The 22,402-nt window shown below is 40.5% G+C and overlaps 1 protein-coding gene across 2 annotated transcripts in view; it reads right to left on the bottom strand.

The window, feature by feature from the left end:
- SH3PXD2B (SH3 and PX domains 2B) overlaps nucleotides 1-22,402 on the bottom strand; it is a 162,455-nt gene that overhangs the window by 9,175 nt on the left and 130,878 nt on the right. The window contains exons 6-11 of one of the 2 annotated variants that reach the window (XM_088457639.1): nucleotides 9,295-9,320; nucleotides 5,156-5,290; nucleotides 3,976-4,080; nucleotides 3,505-3,588; nucleotides 1,764-1,881; nucleotides 200-399 (exon numbers count right to left, since the gene is read on the bottom strand). In XM_088457639.1, the coding sequence (XP_088313765.1) occupies nucleotides 200-399; nucleotides 1,764-1,881; nucleotides 3,505-3,588; nucleotides 3,976-4,080; nucleotides 5,156-5,290; nucleotides 9,295-9,320 (668 nt within the window). The remainder of the gene's footprint in view (nucleotides 1-199; nucleotides 400-1,763; nucleotides 1,882-3,504; nucleotides 3,589-3,975; nucleotides 4,081-5,155; nucleotides 5,291-9,294; nucleotides 9,321-22,402) is intronic. The other variant, XM_088457640.1, reaches the window with a different exon arrangement.

The raw sequence follows: 22,402 nt of genomic DNA, 5'->3' as shown, positions 1-22,402 counted from the left end.
ACCGAGCAGACATATGTCGTATTTCACCCAGCAGAAAGAGTAACGTATCTGGGAAGACAGCCCTTATAAATTGTACTTCCAGAGAAGACATTGATACATGACATAGTAGTAATTGCCCTTTCATTACCCCAGTGAGCAATACAAGGAGGAGGGTATTTATCTCCAGAACTATAAATATACCAATGTAATTCAGTCTCACTTCGTTTGAAGTCTGTGAAAGGAACTTGGCGATTGGGTAGGTCCCGATCTCGACCAGCGTAATTCTGCTGCCTGGAGATCCCATCCAAGTCTAGAGCACTGGAGTTGGCACTGGATCCTGAAGCCAGCTTTTGAGCCAGCAGGTCCCCGCTGATTTTCTTAAGGTAGGATGCTGGGGCCCAGCCCTCTGCTCCTTTGTACCTGCAACATGAAAAGTCATTTAACATACTGTATCCTAGTATCATTTATCAGATCCATAATGAAGGATAACATGAGAAAAATGGCCTCACAAAACAGCCGTAGAGAATCATTTAAAGGGGCACTAACACCATTTCTTGCACAGTATATACAGCAGACAGTGTATGTCACCTTGTGTGAGATTACAGAATGTATTATTGCCATCCAGTGCTTTACAACACACTGCTATAACTCAGTGACATGCTGCGTTACATAGGCTATGGATGTCGGATTCATTATAGTCTTCACTTCATACATCAGCAACCTGATCACTAGTCTTTCACCTCTCTGTTCGATGCACAGTACAGCCCAAGCTCTTCTGAGCTTCCAAGTATGCTGACTTGCATGTGTTTTGTCTCCACTGATAAATGGGTACATTTCATTTTTCAATTAGAATTTCTAACAACTTCACATATTTGTTTCATTGCTAAGGTACATCTAAAATTCCACAACAGCTACACAACCACAGAAGTGCATGAAGCTATAAAGGTGGTGTTTCACAAACTTATTTTGAGGTTATTTTAGTCTTTGAATTAATCTTATATTCTGCCACCAATAGCAAATTGGTGTCCATTGACTACTGTTTCCAGACAGGGCCGCATTAAGCCTTTGGGGTCCCCCGGACACTTAAGACAACTCCTCCTCTGCCCCCCCCTCGTCTTGACAGCACTGCCCCCACTTGTCATCCACCGCGTGCCCCTATATAAACTGACCAGCATAAAATGGCTCTGCTGCTTGTGAGGACAGGACTGAGCTGTAAGTGACAGAGCCGGGAAATACTTGGGCGCAGTGGGATAGAGCCGGACGCAGGACAGAGGCGGGCAAAGCATAGGTACGGCAGGACAGAGCCCCTGGCACAGCTGAGCCGGACACAGGACAGAGTCTAGTAAAGAATGGGCACAATAGCTGCCCACTACTACTTATCTGTCAGCCCGCCCCAACTATATGATGGCACTATGCCCCCGTGCCCTCCCTTGCCTTCTAATCTGGCTCTGTTTCCAGACGAACAGAAAAGGGAATATTGTGCAAGGATATCAGTGCTTGAGCACAGGTGACTTAATTACTATCTCGTCAATTTGATTTAACCATCTGGACTCAAGCATGGATATCCTTAAAACCTGGACTGTAATGGCGGAGTGTGGGGAACCTCTGACAAATGGACTTATTCACACTGCCTGTATCGGAGGTGCATTAACTACAGTACATACAATTTTAAGAATAGTTGTAAAACTTAAAGTTATTTTTTTGTTGTTGTAGACTAATGCCTTCCTATTAATAAGAGATTCTGCTCCATCAATGGCTGTACATACTGCTAGATACCAGCATACCTAATCTTCCACCATCCCTCCAGGTTCTTCTGAATGACCTCTACTATGGCTCCTTTGTCCAGAGTGATTTCATCTTGATCTCTGGCAGTATAGGGATAGATTACACTGTATTTCTCCTCTGGTTAAAAAAAATAATAATAATAATAATTATATTAATTAAAATCAGGAAATATACATTTATAAACACACATCATATTCGGTAAAAACTTTTCTGGATGACATTTACCCAATTTATACTGATAGCTGTATTTAAGCTAATTTAAGGAAGAGTGTAGCGATACATCTTGTTGAAACTGTATACAATATAGTATTCCAATATATTCAGATGTATCCTTATAAATCTTTGCTGCAGTCACAGTAAAAAGCCCCTCATAGCTCTCCAGGTCCCGTGAGACACTGCTAGCACCGGGCATTTCTTTTCACCAAAAAAGTGTCTAAGTCGCAATGCGATGTGACTAGAACGCACCATCAGACTGTGCTGATTAATTTGATATGTGACACTTATATATCTGTGTTAGACTGAGGCCCACATTCAGAGGCGATCGCTCTCTCTGAATGAGGGCGGACGCTTCTTTTTTTTAAGTGCGGCCTCCTGGTCGCTAGCTAAGCTGTGGGTTACCACCCACAGCTTAGTGACCGACCATGGTGATGGTCGCGATGGACAAGACCATCGCAACCATCGGGGCTTGCGACGAGACCCTAAGGTTGCCCACGCCTCCGTTTGTGTAGCCACCCCCCGCCCACAAAACAGGCCGAGCTGTCGATCAACATCGACAGCCGGCCCTTTTGTAGTGAGCTCCGGAGCGAGAGAGTTTCTCTCTCACTCCGGGGCGTGCGCACGCGCAGTGCAGCCGCTGCGCGTGTGCAGGACCAAAACATCGACCCGGTTGAGAGCGCTCAAGCTTGCGACCGGGTCTGAATGAGGTCCTGAGTCTCTGAATCTGTATACAAAGTGCTACAATGTAGCGCCTGCAGCTTTTTTCATTCCAAGTTCCGTTGTGGTTCATATACAAGCTCAATTGCACACAGATACAAGTGTCACATATCAGATTAATCTCTGCTGGTGCTTTCCAGTCGCATCGCATTGTGACTTAGATGCAGTTTCAGCGAAGAAAGCCGCCCAGTGCTAGCAGAGTATCACAGGGCCTGGCAGCTCACTCATGCCAGGCAAGCCGCACTGTGTGGGGTATTGAGGCTAGATGTATGAGGACACATCTGTGCATGTGAAGAATTCTCATACACTGACAGACCTTAATATAATGGAACAGTACATGTTGCAGTGCAGAGGGCATATTTTCTATCTAATTTGAAACAGGATTATTTCTGATACAAACACAAAATGAGAAAAAGAATATACAATATGAAATTATTTTGCAGAGTAGAAAGAGTGCATAGGAAAATAGCTTCCCCCAACTATTGAAAACCAATTGCAATTTGGAAAATACTGATGTACAATAGCAGCATATTTTTGCTATATGCTTCTGTATAAGAACAGACAAATACAAACCACAATCCATGGGCATGTTAAAACATGTATTCTGGATAATAAATGAAATCACATTTTCCCTTCATTGAGTCTTGTTTATATAGAATACATCCCCAGGCATGCTGTTTAATATTCCATTTGCTATCAATATAGGAAAATTCCGTGCAAGACATGCAAACACCAATGGTTGGTACTCATGCAAACAGCAGCAGATACAGACAGTAAATAGAGACAATAAAACAAGCCACTCTGCACCTGGACCCCATCCACTGGTGTACAAGTCCCCAAGAGTCCGTCGACGGCCGACATGCCTAGGCAAGGACCAGTGTCGCCATGGGGCTGGGAGCATGTTGGAAGCAGGAAGTGACAAAACAGGAAATGAGGAGCTGTCATAGTTCTCCAAATAACCGCTCTTAACGGGGTAGTTTCAGGATTCCAACACACACTCATACATACATATAGTACATAGACTAGTAAGACAAATTTAGACGTCTTATAGCAACAAACACTGAGATACACACACAAAGCTTTGACGAGGGAACAAAATTCTTGACTTTTTTCCTTTTTGCGTCTAGAAAACGCATTACTCATTAACATATAGAAATTAGCAGCATGTAACGGATGTTTCCGCTTTCCATTTGAACACGTGCTGCCATTAGTGTACTGCGGAACTTGTGAGCCTGGATGCGGCGATGGAATGACAAAGAGTGACGCGTTAATGCTCACCTTCTTCAGGCTGATAAGTGAAGTCATCCTGTCCTCCATCCTGAGCTTCTAAACAAGTTGCAGGTACCCAGCCCTGCTCATCTGCAGTGCTCACAAACCACCAGCCTGAAATCAACAAATGCCAGTCTTTATAGTAAGTGCACAACAATAAATGGAAAAGCCATTTGTTTTCTCTGTGTTATTGAAGACTGAATAAGCTCATTTTCTTTCTTGCTGAGTTTTAGACGTATTCTGGTTTCCAGCCAAATATGCTAAAAATCCACACACAAAAAATGCTTTCTAATTACCTTTACATTCCTCTTCCCTAAGCTAAAAGGCAGCAAGCATCTCTTCAAGCCCAACTGCATAGGATATCACTTACATGAAGAAGTACAGTAACTGCCAGTAATGGGAGGGACTGAGGGGGAGATGTATCAAACCTTGGAGAGAGATAGAGTGGAGGTGGTAGATAAATGATAGAAGCTGATTAGTGCATTGGGCAACTTCTTCCTTTTATCTCTCTCAAAGGTTTGATTCATCTTCCCTTAAGAGAGCTAAGAAGCTAAGGTTAATGTCAGCGCTTTTCCTGGTAGTCTGATTGGTAGGTTCCAAGGGGAAGGAGTGGTCCTAGGCAGAGACGGCTCCATAAGTGGGGCTGCAATGCAATCCAAAATTCAAATAGGGAAGCCACACCAACTGCCACACCAAATGCTGCCAAACATCACTGGCAGTTGGTGTGGCTCCCGTATTTGAATTTTGGATTGCATTGCAGTCCCACCTCTGGAGCCGCCACTGGTCCTAGGTCTTAACTGCCCAACACAATGGGAGCCCACAGTGTAAGGAACAATGGTGGAGATGTGTCAAATCTTGGCTAGATATGAAGTAGAGAGAAAGTACCAACCAATCAGCCACTGTCAGTTTTTAAACACAGGTTGGTTGATACTTCATCTCTCTCCAAGGTTTGATTCATCTCCCATATAATGATACAAGTTCCAAGTAGGAGTATAAACATATAGTAGTGAGGAGGGTAGATTACTATATAGCATGAATGGAGAGATGGTAGGGGGGGATGTGGTAGCCTATATCTTATTATACCAACAAGACCCTACAAAATGGACATTATTACAAACAAGCTAAAGTGTTACTGCCCTGACAAAGGAAAGCATTGTGTGCACTCGGTTAATGATTTACATATTCTTACCAGATTCGTTCTTCTCAATGATATCCACCACTTGCCCAACGCCCAGGCTGATTTCTGAGCTCTCCTGTTTCTCATATGCTGCCACCACCACATACTGATCCAGATTAAAGGCATCAGCGGACGCAGAGTCTACACCTGTCCAAAGAGACAAAGATGTATATAGATATATTTTGATGATTACGACAGAGGTTTGGAAAATAACTAAGAATAAAGGACTATCCTCAATAAAACATCAGTTAAAGTGATAAGATACAAAGTATACGTCATCATAATAATACAGTAGTTTATATGCACTGCATTTGCCTGCAGCAAAATATATGCATGTTATAATAAACTATGTATAAAATGTTTTTCTATGCCATACCTTATAATCAATGTCATCAACCCTTTATTAATTAGCAAATGTATTACTATAGTGCATGCCCTTCTGTAAACCACCACAAATGGTCACCGGTATTTCTGTGACCTAGATAAGCGGTAGTCCCTACTTTGCCTGCGTTCTCATCATAAAGTTGTAATTTGTAGTCAGGGTGCATTATCCCATATATACTATTACTTGCTGGTCTACATAAACCTGTATGAGACAAGCAATTAACTTGTGTACTGACTGACAGCTAGAGCACTTTATTCAGTCCCCATTGCCATTAGATTTAGTCACAGCTAGAGGGCAGCAGAGCACAATAAGTGCAGTACTCAAAAGTATCACAGCTATGGACGGAAATGTTTTTGATCTTTAGAAGTCTGGTGGTTTACAGTACAAACACCATGGAAAAATATAAGTTTTACTAATAGATATTAATGAAAGAGTTAACATCTTACTTGAAACAATCCTAAATGATTGTAGGATGTTAAATATGTGTTTACCCATCAGAAGGTGGGTAAGTATAGTATCACACTTTGGACATTTGAACACTTTTTTGTATAGAATATACACTGATCTGTGAAACTACATATACTGTACTTTCAGTGTGGGGATATGTCATTTGGTTATCATGTGTGCCAATGCCAATTCATTTGTACAGGGAAGTCATTGTCTATCAAGCAGTGTACCTATAATAAGCCTCCAGTGGCACACCACTACATCTTTGGCGTGCATGAAATAACTGCCAGGTAACACAAACCATTGTGATACACATTAAAGCAGAAGACGCTGTGCTCCTCACATAGTGTCTCATGGCGGTTTGTGCTTTGCCAATGGAAACAAGCAGAGATCTCTGATCCAAGTTATACTGATACTAGATGCAGTGTAAGATGATCTCTTAATGTGCATGTATCATGGATTTCATTTCCCAGCTTCTATGTAGTGTATTAGCACATCTATAATTCATTACTGCATACATATGCACCGAGTGCCAGAGTAAAAGGTTGTTCCTGCAAAGCATTTACCACCATTACACCATACGTGCCGCAGACATCTTATTATAGTAGCATCTCTCCAGCAAAGGACTGAGCACTACAGGCCGTTACCATAGCTGCCAAATGTGTGACATAGGAAAGCTTGGAACTTCCACTCACAGGCCTCATCCCTATCCACTCCCCAATGTAGATGGGGTATATGTGACTAGATAGAGGTCTAGAATGTAATATGGGGACATACGAGGCTTTATAGTGTAATACTGACTACTGGCTAAATAATGCCACGTGAGACTATATGGAGCAGGACAGGTGGGTCTCATCTAAATAGTACATCTCTGCCACATAAATATTGACATTATGCCATAATAATATAAAGAAATCCTAAAATGTCAGTATGAGCTCAGTGCACTAAATATACTGCTCCAATGTGTCCCAATCTAAACTGTATTTATTCACATTGCATCCAGCAATCCTCAAGTGACGAGCTTGTGCCTGCAGGGACCTCACAGACCATGGGTGGTACATTACAGAACGCACACCCGGCATCAATGGTACAAAAAAAACATCATAAAAATATATCTTTAAATTAATATATACCTGGGTGTTTTTATAAAGGAAATTAAACTTCCTTTGTTCTTATTTTTGTTCTTTTTTTTGCTGTAATGTGGTGTATCAGAATATATTTATTACATTATTATAAAATGATTGGGAAGACTGGGAATAATAATACCATGAATGGTGGATTATTAATAGACAAAAAATAGCTTCATAATAGAATCATGGAACAAGGTATACTAGATTGGTTCTTTTTGAGTACGACAGTTCAAGTTATGGATTGAACAGTCCTAATTTACACAACAAACAGGTCAGTTCAATCACACAGTTTAAAATTTACATGAAGTTTCACAGTGTATACTATTACGCTCTTAAGCAGCGTACACACTTGCAAATATTTTGAACGATAATGATATAGTTACCGTTCACAATATCGGCCAGTGTGTATGCAAAAAACTACTAACAGTGCGCGCTCCCGCTGGTCATTTACAATATCCCCAGGCGCCTGTACAAGTAGCCCAATCTGGGGATATCGTGAGCGGTGCCAGCTCCCCCTCCCCGCCGTCGTCGGTCGGCATCGGCAAGTGTGTATACCTTGGCCATTGTATACAAGTGATTCAGTTATTATGACAAAGCAGAAAAAGTATAACATGGCTAACCAACCAAGTGGAGAATCCTTGTTATAGTAGGTCTCTGAGCGCAATTACTGAATCTTTTTCAGGATAAAGAGTTGCCTTTTTGTACCATTCGCTGCAATACCCTCTGCTCCACCTGTATCCTGACTTGCTGAATCTCTCCAAAGACAATGAGGCCACACTACAGACAGATGACGTTGAAGAGAACGTTTGTTGCCTGTACAGTGGAAACTTGTCAGGAGTGTATTAAATAGAAATGAGCTAAATGCACAGGAAACAAATAGGATGTTGGGAATTAACTCATAGCATGTAACTGATGTACACTGGCAATATCCCCAGCTTTATTTCCTCAAACAGCTGATGCAGACCCAATAAGCAGTATATGGGGAACATAAAAGGTAAAATATCTGACACTAAGTACAAAACATCTGAGGGAACCCTATCCCAACACAGATGTATACATTTGGGCTGCTAGTATATTTTCTAACCTGAAAATCCCTGACATACTGTAAAGAAAAGAGAAAATTGATTGTAAGCTAGAGCTGAAGTAGTAACAGTGTAGCGGTTTGCAGTATCATGGAAATCTTCATGTTACAGATTCAATTTGTTTAGATAACTTTCCCGTGATTTACATTTAGGGGACATTTCCAACAGTTCAACAGGTCTGGAGAATATTCTGTATACAGGGTGTCTCACATAAATGCCTGTCTAAAGTTCAGATGGATCCTTTCTAATATATCTTTATGGCTTCACAGTTGACTCTAAAACTCTGGCTGCCCTCCACTATGCAGATCGCCAAATAATTAGAAACACAGTTAAATGGGTTTTAATCAGTGGTGGCTCCAGAGGTGGGGCTGCAGCTCAGTGCAAAGTTCATATAGGGGAGCCACACCAACTGCCAGTGAGTCCCAGCCCGCGATGTTTGGCAGTGTTTAGAGTGGCAGTTGGTGTGGCTCACTTATCTGAATTTTGGACTGCGCTGCAGCCAAAACTATAGAGTCACCACTGGTTTTAATCAAAACGACAAAAATCAATGTCAGCGGCTCATGTTTCAACTTATATGTGTGGCCTTTAGATACTTCTATTTCCACATTGCCTTTCATACCAAGTTATCACTATAGATAACTCTACTAGAGAATTATTCTCATGTGTTTTGCCAAATTACCAACAAAGGTGCCCAACTCATCACACCAGTACCCAACTCTTTATACAAATAAAAACACTTTCTTACATGTCACACTGAGCATTTAGATCTGTGCAGCTTAATTTTTATTGGCTTGATTATCAGCTAGGATGACCCAGGCGATCCCAGGACAGCACATATCAAATAAATTGCAGCAATAACAATTTCTTTCGCTATGATAAATGGTGATCGAAAACCAGCCTTATAGTTGAACATTAGTAAATAGAATCTTAATTTATTTATTAGTGAAAGTTACAATGACTGAAGGAGGAAATGATCATTGATTATGTCATCAGTAGCAGCAGTTCATTAATTTTTCCTTTCTTAGTTTCAGAACTTTTTGGAGAAAGAATTTATGGATAAAATATCAAACACCCGTGTTAGTATAAACATATATCTAATAGCCTTACCTAGCTTCTTCCTCCCAAAGGGCTCTCTGAAAAAAAACAAAATACAATTAGCACAATAGATTAATACATTTCAAATTGCACTATACACTGCCATGTTTCAATGCCCAACGTGCATCTCTAAATGTTAATGATAAATATGGTACAAGTAGTAGGTAGCCTACTTGAAAAAGAAAACAGGTTTGTTATGAGCTTTATTTTTTAGAACAAATGTTAGTTAAGCTATCCAGTATAAGTGTTTATTGTTTAATACTGTGATGACCCTACACAATGTATTCAGTGTTACTGGTAGCTCCCCACTGCCCAATGCCATGGAGCTTTCCACATCAACAACAGTATCACAAATACACATGTTGTTTCAATTAACCCAAGAACATCATTCATTGTAGCCTTGTTTGCTGCATGAAAAGTGCATCACAATCATATGCAGCATGGTTGGTGTGATAGTAAGCATTACTGCCTCTCAGCATTGAGGTCTTGGGTTTGAATCCCACCAAGGCCCTAACTGCGTGGAATTCGTCTATTCTCCCCATCCTTAAATGGGTTTAATCCAGGTACTCCAGTTTACTTCTAAAATCCAATAAAATACTGACAAAAATTTACCCTCGTGTGTACATGTGGTAGGAAAAATAGATTGTACGCTCCACTGGGGCAGGGACTGATGCAAATGGGCAAATATTCTCTATGAAGCACCGCGGAATATGTATTTGCTATATAAATAACTGGTAATAAATAAATATGAAAACTACCTGAAAATTATGATAACACACAACAAAAATCTAGTATAACACAACTATTAATACCAGGGGATCCGCCAATATAAAGCTCTAAGGCATTATATTTCCTCTAAAGGTGCATTTGAATCTATGATCATCCCATACCAGGATCAGAACATCACATCATTACTGATTAGCTAAATGATGACCTAGACCAGTGGTAGCCATCCCTGGTCAGGTCTCCTCACAGAATCACAAGTGTAATAATTAGCTCCACCTGTGGATCTTTTCAAATGTGTCAGTGAGTAATGAATACATCCATGCACCAGCTAGGTGGTCTGGAAAACGTGAACTGTTGGTAGCTCTTGAGGACAGAGGTTGGCTACCCTTGACCTAGACCCACTCAGTTTAAACTGGTCTATACATTGACATTGGTAAAATATTCTGTTCTGCTTTTATCTAATGCTCCAATTGGCAGGTGCTCTACGCTGACCTACCTCCACTCCTCATTGTGCGTTCCAGTTTTGGGGTATGAAAACAATAGGTACAGTATGGCTCTTCATACAAGTTTAGATTTAGAACCACATTTATTCTTTATCTACTGGTATCTACAGATGGGAAAATGTTAAGTGTGTGAAAATACTATCACTGTGCTATGGTGTGATCTGCAGTTGTGTCTTTGAATGCAGCTGAATTTTCCTAGTTCAGGAGACTATTGAAAAGGGGATGCAGAACAGCAGCCAAACAGTTTATAACAGTTTACATTTAATGCGCTTGACAAATGTCGATCCCATTCCATACATATTCCAAGCTATGTAAAATGTGTGAAAGCACTTAAACTGAATATATAAAATCACTGAATGATGGCAGATGACCTGCTGGAGTGCACATTTTCATCTACACACACACTGAAGCAAGGCAAAGCCTGATTAATGCAGGACTTGGTTCTCTCTTTCTGTCGGCCAAGTAAGACATTACCATAATAGACTATGTGCACTGGCCCCAAATCTTGTTATTGACCAGACAAAGTTTATGGGACAATGGAGGGTTACACTAATTCAAAGTCTGTTCATATAGATTTACCACCAATCAGCTGAACAAAGCACACAGTGTTCTAATTTTACATTCAAGGTGATCCCTTTCATTCATATAACTAATGCTGTACACATACAAAGCTGATTGACTGATCATAAATTAATTCTTAAATGCAAAAAGCTTTTGCGTATGCTAGCTGCTAATTATGTAATTGTTAATAATACAGTTCATCTGAATTATGTAATAATTTTATGCATTCACATTTTTTATTGGGACACATACAGCATGATCACTAATGTACCTTAAGCCTAGTGTCCCTTATTCTTGTATATGTGTCTTCAAAAAAAAAAAAAATGGCATTCGCTAACCATATAGGTCCAACTATCTGCCCAGTCTAGTCTGTATGTATGACAAAGTCTCTCTGTAGTCTTCCCAGTTTTGTTACAAATTCCCCCCATCACACACACTTGAAAACATAGATTGACAATGCTTATGTTATCTACCCATAATTCACACTCCTGATACCGGCAAAACAACAAGGTAAGTAGGAATTGGTCCCAAAGATGCCTATGTTCGGTGTGCGACTGTATCTGCATGCGAAATGCTACATTACAGTGTCATCGGCTGTGACACTGTAATGTAGCATGCCGCATGCAGATGCACCTGCAGTCACACACAGAACATAGGCATGCCGCATAGCATTTTATTCAGCAGAAGCTCTCTATGCGTTCTGTTTGCATTGTTTGGTGAATATGATGCATTTGAAGGTAAAAAGTTGCACAAATAGGCACTTGGAGCTAATGAGTCATGCCACGGCATGGCGAGACGAGAAGGGCTGTTTAACATGCAAGGAAGTCAGACGTACGTGGACACATTTGTAGGTTGGGATTAATTATGTAATTTGCATAACTAAGGGAGCAGGCTCAAGCGTATGATGCAGCAAATTGCTCACTCTGGGGCTGATGCACTGTTGAACCTATGTCATTTACTAGATTGTAACTTGCATTGTTTTGCACTGCACATGCTACAGAACCAATCATATGCAAGTACGAAGGATGTAGAGTCGTATGCATTTCAAATGCGCTTCCACTTAAATTAAAGCGCATAACTGGACTGTAAAGAAACTTTCTCATGCATGCAATGTTCAGTGAGGGCGTATCAAATGGATTGCAGACTATGCAGAGTAGGACGTAGGCATAAATAAGCCTGGCATCAGATGCATAAATTGCATAAGGGATGACCATCTACAGCTCTGCCATTTCACCATCAATAAGAAACCATTGATGGTTCAGCCATCAATTGTGCGCATAGTGAGGCCGGCACTCACCATAGAGGACCAGTCACCAAGGTGACACAGACCTCATACTATATATACCTAGAGGTTTCACCACACTTCTAAAAACAATACTTACAGTACAATATATCCCAGCGCTGCAACAGGAAATCAATAATATAAAACCATATATAAAAAAACCATAGCAACGAGATACATCTGGTGAGTTTGTTATTGTTTTATTTCTTGTTGCAGTTGGACAACTGAGATTGATATTTCCTTAATCAAACTCATTCTAGTTATTATTGAAAACAGCAGAAGTCACCTATTAGTTAGAAATGAGTACGCATTAAATATGATGTACTGTATTTTCTTATTATTTCAAATAGCTGAACTGTATGTCTCCTTAGGGTCTTCTTATTCTGTAATTAATTCATCATTCTTACACCAAGGGCTTTCTTAACTAGAGCAAGGATAATAATATGAACTTGTAACAACATTCCTAGATTAGGAAAGATTCCCTTACACCAAAATGATCCCAAACAGCAGTCAAATTAATTTAAAATTGTATCTTGATTTATATTTCTCATATAATCAATTGATCACAGAATTATGGTGCCTACACACGGTCAGATTTTCTTTCAGATTTTCTTTCAGATTTAAACGATAACTATTTTAAAAATCATTCATATCTGAAAGAAAATCTGACATGTGAGCCTGCAATGATGAACAATGTGCGTTCCCGTTTGTCAGGTACCGATATCTGACATCTGATGTGTTTGCAGTCAGATTTGGTCAATTTCATTAATTTGAATACAGGCTGAAATCATTCAATCGTTCATAAAATCGTTTAAATCGTTCCTCTGACATATCTGACTGTGTGTATGCACCATAATATTGATATTCAAAAATCTTGCTGAATCTCATGTTGCAATTTAGTAACACTTTTATATAGACAAGTTTGTATCATGAGATGATAATGTTACATTGTCTTGTGCAAGTGAGGCAGGTTGAGATTCCACAAAATATTTATTAACAGTGTTCTCGGACATTCTTGTTGTTCCACTTATGTTTAAATTAGTGTCAGCTGTAAGTTTATGTCTGAAATAACTATATACCCTCAGTATACACACAGTGACGGACAAATTAAGTAATGGATTTGCAACTGTCCCGTCACTAATACAGTCATGTCTAGAAGAACAACATTTTGGCAAAAAAAGAAAGTATCTACAGTAGTTGATCAATTTATAATGTATTCCACTTACTAACTCTTTTTAATAGGTTTGTGGTCCATTAACATTCTTTGAAAACCTTTTGATGTATCATCCAGCATACATGCAAATATTGATGGATTTGGAATGCATAGAAGAGAGCCGATTTAAGATTGTTTGCGTCTCATTCTCCCTCTATAACGTATTTAATTTTTATGGTTTGTAAATTTTGCAAAAAAAACAAAAGCAATATGTAGCAGGATGATTTATTGAATGATTTAATTCCTATTATATAGTATATAATCTATATAATAAGCATGAAAGTGCGTGTGCGTCTCTGTTTGTCCTTTATGCAGAGCCAGAGTTTTGTTCCTAGCTCCAAATTTGAGATAGTGGTGGAGCTTGACAAGGATTAGGTTTTTGGCTATATTTGAAGTTCATCACGGCCATGGAGGTCTACATGGTGCCCACCAACTAGGCCATGGAGTCTCTGATTTGAAATTTTGGTTTAAGCAAGTTCGCTCAGGATGTCTTCCAGTCCCTAAACCTGCACTGATCTGAAGGCACAGGCTGGTATGTACCAGTGGGGCGCAGGCAGAGCTCCAACGGAAGAGCAGTGAGTCGGAGGACCAACTGTCACACTGCAACTGCGCTCGCAGTTACGAATATCCTCCAAGCACATTTTCATATGCCATGCTCTCCCCGGGCAACGCCAGATATCCCAGATAGTATAAAATATAGTGTATATAGCATAATATACAAAATATATCAATATTATGCTGGATTAAGATAGAAGTGGACTACAAAAATCTAGTACCAGATTATTCTTTTGCTTGGTAACAATCATCATTTGTCTGGCACTTTTTAATATAATAATAATAATAATAATAATAATAATAATAATAATAATAATAATAATAATAATGTTATAAAAATTAGAAAAACTGTACATTAAGATAATAATTAATTTGAAAGCTTAAAAGTGGTGGTCTATTTTTATAGTATGTTGTCTTTAACTAGCCACAACCACTGTAGTTCTTTAGAGGTGGCAGTCTCCACATTACCTATACTGAAATACATGATAAGTATACTGGCCAGGAGGTTTGAATTGTTGACACAGAGGATGTATAGCGAGTGTATCTCCTGATTGAATAAAAGTTAAAAGCAGATAGAAGCAGTGTACTAACACTGTAGTATAGGTGACCACTATTTATCATATCCCGAGCATTAGCACAAATTACTCAACCTTAGCCCCCACCTAACCCAATCTCTGATAGTCCCAGGTAGCCCCATCCTTTAAGCTCAAACCCCCACCTCTACATCTATGTAACTATAATAACCCTCCATGTACTCAGTGACACATTACACACTTTTATGACTGTCAATATTAAATAAACTAAATACACTTTAGATTAGTAGTATATTTGGAATGTATTAGGATTTCCTATCCCATTCTTTGCAATTATGCTACTGTTGTTGGCCAATTGCTGTAAATGATATAAACCTCACCGTGCCAGAAGGACAAATTCAAGGTCATTTTATGATTAGCATTTAGAATTCCAAATGATTGACATGATTTCAGCCTCCCTAATAAAAGATGGTGGAAATCTCAGCTGACACTTCGCTTTGCAGTAAAATGCAAATGGACATTAAATAAGATTTCCATACGCACCACTCTAATATTGCAGCAAGATAGACAGCGACTGCCAGCATTCCAGGGAAATGCAACTTAAGTGTTTTGATATAATTGAAAGTCTATTAGGAAAAAAGAAAAAAACTCCCTGTACAACAGGGCACAGTTGAAAGTGTGACTTGCTTGAATTAAAAAACAAATTAACTACATTACTAAAAGATCTTAATATGTATAGTCTGGAACAGAGAAGGGAAAGAGGAGACATGATAGAAACTTTCAAATACATGAAGGGTTTTAACAAGGTGTAGGAGGGAAGCATTCTTCAAAGGAAGAGATGTACAAGAACACGAGGACATGCACTGAGACTGGAGGGAGATAGGCTCAGAGGAGATTTGAGGAAAAATTACTTCACAGAAAGGGTAGTGGATAAGTGGAATAGCCTCCCATCAGGGGTGGTTGGAGCTAAGACAGTGGAACAATTTAAACACGCTTGGGATAGGCATAAGAATATCCTTAAGAGAGACGTAAGGAGCAAATAGGGTTGAAGTTGCCTAAAAGATACATGAAAAGGGGCAGACTAGATGGGCCAAGTGGTTCTTATCTGCCGTCAAATTCTATTTTTCTAACTACTGTAGCATTTGCCATAATGTCAGTAAAAGCATGTACAATGTTATGGTAGCAGAACCTACTAATTTCAGGGACAACATACCTATATGCGCTTGCAGTTAAAAGCAGCACTGACAAATAGGGAGTCAAAAACATAAATTGACATCTGCAAAATGGCATCTTCCGTCCATTTGGTTTTTATAAAATTAAGATTTTGTTCTATTCTATTTGTGTACTCACAATCCAAATGTGTAAAAACTCCTAACACTCAGTTGCTCATCCTTTAAGAAATGTTCATGTATCAATAACTTAGTCTTCATTCTAGCACCCTGCACCTGTCACAACCCGTGCAGTAACTCTATCCTGTCTGGGATGTTGCTCTCTGCTCTGGTGCTTCTAGCACACTCTGCTGATGCAACAAACTGCTGAGATTAAACAGTTTGTGTGCTAGAAGCACAGGGGGAGAGAGCGACACCCCAGGCAGGAAAGAGGAACTGCATGGGTTCTAACATGTGCAGGGTGCTAGAATGAACACTATAACATATGCGGCAGGAACATCAACATATTCTAGACATTTTATTTTGGGACCAGTGGTAGCTCCAGAGGAGGGGCTGCAGCACAGTCCAAAATTCAAATAGGGGAGCCCCACCAACTGCCACTCCAAATGCTGCCAAACATCACCGACCAGAACTCACTGGCAGTTGGTGTGGCTCCCCTATTTCAATTTTGGACTGCGCTGCAGCCCCACCTCTGGAGCCACCAGTGTTTGGTTACCTAACTTAGTCCCAGAGTAGTTTTCATTTTATAGAATTATGCAGATAATATGGTTTTAGATAAAATACGGTCAGCTTATAAACATATATAAAATGTTAATAGAATGGAAAGTTTGTTTTACTGTGGAATTTAAAGGTTGACCTTATATTAAATGTATATTAAGCTCTAGTGATGATTCATTCAATGTTTAGTAATCAATATCTAAACAGGCTACATGAGTTTCGCGGATGCCAGGAGAAAGCTTCGATGCTGAATGTATATGGACAACTAAAAGTTTGGGGGTGGAGAAAAAATAGTCTGTGGTTGTTTTTCATGGATTGGCATGTGACCCTTAAGCTGGGTACACACCACATGATGGTGCAACCCAGCCATGCGGCGACCGATATATCAATACATCACGTGTCGCACACACTGCATGATCCACCCCATGTTGGTGCGATGTATAGTTACATGCTGCACTTAACTACGCCACATCGTCCATTGCATCATCCCATCTGATGTGCACACCAACACATGGGACAATGCAATGAAGGCTGGCCGGGATGTGTTTGATATACTGTATCATTTTTAATCCGCGTCGGAATTATATATCATACAATACATTGTATAGTGTGTACCCAGCACAAATTTCAGTGAAGGGAAATATTAAACCTAAAGCAAACAACTGCACTCTAGAGCAGGGATTCTCAGCTCCAGTTCTCAAGTACCACCAACAGGTCATGCTTTGTGGATTTCTTAATCCTGCACAGAAGAGTTCATCTATTTTGCTGGGTCAGTAATTATCCCACCTGCTTCCATAGAAAAGATCCTTAAAACATGGCCTGTTGGGAAACTTGAGGACTGAGGTTGAGAACCACTGCTCTAGAGAATTGTATGCTTCCAGCTATGTGACAGCAATTTGAGGAAGGCCCTTTCCCGTTTCTGCATGATAATGCCCACAGTGCACAAAGTCCATTAAGAGTGGTTTGCGGAGCTGGTGTAGAAGAGCTTGACTGGCCTGCACAGAGCTCTGACCTCTTCACCAACACCTCAGGGAAGTACCGGAACACTGACTGTGTGACAGCGCTCATCTGCAAACATAAGTGCACAATCTCATTAATATTCCTGTGTCTGAATGGATGCGAATTACCAAAGTCATGATCCAAAGTCTAATGGAAAGCCTTCTCCAGAAAAATGGAGGATGTTACAGCAGCAACAGGGGAGCCAACTCCATATTAATGACCATATTATCAGGAATGAGATGTTCAGCAAGCACATATGGGTGTGATCAGAGGTGTATCTAGGGGGAGGAGCAGGGGCAGATTGCTCCACCTAGCATAAATCTTGGCCTATTTTTCACCTTCTTCTTACAATCCCTCTCCTGCAGCTTCTGTCCAGTTCCCGAATCTGACACTGTATGCGTGCGCAGTGTCATATTCCCTGGAGGATTCTTACACAAATGTGAAAGCCTCCTCCCATGGGGCCGGGAACATAACTTGCAGGGACATTGGTTAGCGCTACCGCTGTTCCTGCAAGTTACATTTAGTACATAGTAGGGAAATCATGTGAAAATGATTATCCCTGCTGCGATGTACAATGAAACCATTGCGCTACTATCTGCGATCTTTAGTACATAGGCCTCTAGGTGCTGTGGACACTGGAATGCTTTTCTCTATTTCGCCTCATGGCCATACAACAACAGTTCAATATAAGAACACAGCAGCTGAGGCACCAATGACCACAGGATCTCAAATGTCACTTCAATAAGTCAGAATATCATGTAACTGTTTTGTGATCATAAAAGTCTGTATGGTGGTGCAAACCCCAGGCTGAGGAAAAGTCTCAGTTATGGATTGGAAAATTACTGTGACAGAGGTCTTCCTCTAAGCCCAGGGGATGATTGAAAAATATACATGACAGACACTGCTATTAGCTAATGAAGCCTTGAGTGCACTCAAGATAATAAGATACATGAACTGCAAGTTAAACAGGGCAGCAGAGAATATATTTCAACTCATCCTCCTTGGCTTTTTGACATTTAAGTATTGAAGGCTGTAGCTTCATATAGATAAATCATACATGTAAGCCAGGAGCTCATACCAAGCCTTATACACATGGGTGCTAAATCACAAAACACAGATAAGAAGGGACAGGTTGCTCCTTATGACTATTATGACTGTAGGCTTTGCACCAAGGCCTTTTATGATTCAACACCAGAGTTTGCTACTCAGAAGAAATAACTACGCAGATTACAAGAATGGTGTAGGTCCAGGGGCGTATCTATAAGTCCAGGGGGGCCATACCGCATACTCTGCACCCATAGAGTCTTATACTTACCTGTTTGTAGTGTTGCTCAGCACTGAGCCGATGCTGAAGAGCAGTAAAAATCACTGGGAAAATGGCGGCGGCCATTCTCCAAGTGACTCGCGCATGCCCAGTACCGCTGTCCCTGGGAAAATGGCGAGGGGACCAAGTCAGACCAATCTCAGCCGCTGTTATATGACAGGGGCCGCTGGCTATAGTGCAGGATCCCATGTGGGTTCCACCATTCGGTGCACTATACTGCATAGAGTATAGCGGGAATGTTTGGGATCGCATTCGTGTTTTTATATTTTCAGAAGACCTGTGATTCTGCCTGGAGAAGGGGACCGAAGGAGAATCCTTCTCAAACAGTTGCTTAATTGGATAAGTAAAGTAGTCCAATAGTTATTAAAATGTATTAATCATGAGAACTATATGAAAGCTGCAGCCAGCATCAGAATAAATGGAATACATGCAATTGGGATTAACATCAGGAGTCCATAAAGTAACACTATCCTGCAGTGATGGAAAAGCAGCTGATAAGAACCAGGGCCAGATTAACAATGGGGCGGATGGGGCTACAGCTCCAGGCCTCCAAATAAAAACAGGCCCATCATTATGACAGCAGGATGTTGACTGACCATATGCTCTCCACACGATCAGCCATAAATCATAAGCAGTAAAATTGTATTTCTATTTACTTCACAAAATAAAGCATTTTTTTTCTTGTACATATTTACGGAGACATTGAGGCTGAGATTATAGAGGGTGTATATGCCCATGTGGCTCTGGCCACACCACACAGCACTGATCACACCTCATCTGCTTCTCATAATAGGCCCTTGATCATTTTCAGCTCCAGGCCCATGTGGCCCTCAATCCGGCCCTGATAAGAACGCAGTGCAGGCAGTCAGTGTCAGCAGCTGGATTAACTGCAAGCCACTTTGTTAGGCAGACGGAGAGTGTCTAAAGGTGGGTACACACCTGACAGATATATCTGCAGATTGAGTGATCTGTAGATATATCTGTAGATGATGGTCGTTCATACACACTGAATGATCATCATCTATCCGGCAGCCGCGGGTCCCGCTGACCAGGGGCGAGCCCGCCCCCCTTCCCTCGGCTGCCGCTGCATGTGTACGGGCAATCGGCTGATCGCCCGTACACACCTGCCGATGGACAGATATATCTGCAGACATATCTGTCCATCAGCTGTGTAGCACAGCCAATGCGATATGTCTGTGAACAACGTCGTTCACAGATGTATTGCTGGTACACACTGACCAACAGGCAGCTGATATATTGGCCGATCAATTGATTTGCCAATATATCAGCCAGTGTGTATCCAGCATTAGCTCGTGCTAGGGAATATGACGCAAATATTAAAATGATAGATAGGCTCACAAGTCTGAAATATGGGGGAAAGGTTTATCATTCCACTCCAGATTTCTCCACATATCGCAGCAATAAGAAACAGTTTAGTTTGGTATGTATTAAAATTCTCTTGCTAGGACATGTGCTGTGATAAGAGCCCCTCCCCGGGATAGGTAAAAAAGCAAAGTGATAGCTTACAGTATAACTTTAATTCTGAGGTTAATTTGTTGTTTCTAAAAGTCAACTTATCAACGGGTGACATTAAAAAGAAAAAGTAATGTAGTTGGTGCTTTGTTTGAAATGTACATTATCTGTATTTGTGAACCTACGGAAAGGTGTGTGCTGTATACGGACACATGCTGCTTCAGTCAGTTAGGACTTTCTTTTGTATTATTTTTATATTTTAAAAATGGGAAATATCACAGTTCTATAACTGGAAGTTTTATTTACCACAAACACTGTACAAAGGCTACATAATGTGGGTCTACGTCTACATAATCCTCTGCTCAGTCTTTATATTGATACAGTTGCTGCAACAATGTCGGCTAGTGACAGACCACTTCCTGAGCATTCACACGCACACACGCACACACAGTGACACACACACAGGGACACACAGTGACACACACAGCTCAGCACCACAATGCTTTTTACCAATCAGTCGCCAGACTAACCACCGGCTGTCACCCACTGTTGGTCAGAATGTATTAATTTTAGCACAGCTTTATCCTTTCTCAGGTTGTTTTTCCCAATTACACTCTGTATTTTTGGTTAGAAGATGCGGTCACAAGACAAGCAAAGTAAACATGAATTGTGTAATTATCGTGCTTGAATTCTCTCCAAGTGTCAGGAGTAATTTGTGATTTCTTAGAATGGTTTAGGGATTCAGCATAACAGTTTTTCCTATAAAAAAGAAAAAAAAGTGCTTTGTTGTTTAAGCGATTTGAGGAAGTTGAAAGAATAATGATGTATTTCTCCCTCAGCCCCATCTCATCTGGGTGCTGATCAGAATATCCTTATCTGGTAGTGCTAGATGCAGAGTTCACAAATGACTGATGAGCACCAGCTGCCTCACCCCACTTCCTAAACTCCCTTCTGTCCCCAGTTAGCTTACATTAAGTTTATAGGAGAAAAATACCTTCTTTGTGTATGTCAAAGCTATTCTTTGTAATTTGGTATTAATCAGTGCTGGGCATAGCTTCTCTACCTGCCGTTTTGTGCATGTTCCACAACAGTCGTAAAACATATGGAAGCAATGCATACAGTGAATGCTATATCTTGCCATCATGTACCACAGTATTGGGCAGTTCAAGGGCCATCAGCAGCCCTGCAAGTTTTCACCAGCTCTACCTTATGTAGTAAAGTTCAGAATTACACTATGTGATTGGCGAAGCTGGCTTCCATATCATGTGACTTCCTGTGAACAAAGCAGGGAGGTTACGCAGCATTAGGGAAGAGGTGCAGTCTGCACCATGTGATCTCTCTTCTTCCTCTGCAAGAGATAACTGAACTTTATAGACAAGGTAAAAAATGAAAAATAAATAGATAGGGTGCCATTACTTTTAATTCATTACTTAATCAGTGACAACGTAGCAGAGGGACGTGAGAAGATTGAGTGATTTGTGATGAAGTTTTGGAGCATATCAGGATCTGAGGGTATTTTGGGCATTTTGGAGTTAGTTTGGGCATTTTATTGAACGCAGTTTGGGGAATTAAGTGGCAAAAGGAGATGTAAAGGCATTTGTGGAAGTTATGGAGCAAGTGTGGACTCTGAGTAACATAAGGAAGATGTGAGGGGCATATATGGGTAATTTTAGGGCAAGTGATTGGGTTGTGTGGAGGTCATTTTAGAGTCCATCATGTACAAACATTCCCGCCAATACATATCCATGGTTCTGTTGTCTACCCTGTGCCTAAGGCTTTGTGTGTCCTCAAATGACCTTATTGTGCTGGTTTGCACATGTTTCAATAAAACTTATAGATTGTATTTATTCTGTTGTATATCATGTGCCTTTCAACTGTACCTTCACATTGGCAGGCAGAGATAGTTACTTTTATCACACCAGAAAATTTGAGATCTTAATAGAATTGTGTGTAGATAGACCGCACCAACAGAAACTTGGGAAAAACTGGTCATGTACAGTAGGCCATTAAATTAATTTCATGTGCATGTTGAAAACCCCTCTAAATCTGTCACTCAGTGATTTTC

The sequence above is a fragment of the Taudactylus pleione genome, unplaced genomic scaffold (assembly GCF_031769625.1).
Source record: "Taudactylus pleione unplaced genomic scaffold, aTauple2 ptg000774l, whole genome shotgun sequence".
NCBI lineage: Eukaryota > Metazoa > Chordata > Amphibia > Anura > Myobatrachidae > Taudactylus > Taudactylus pleione.
This window is presented reverse-complemented; position numbering and strand designations above follow the sequence as displayed.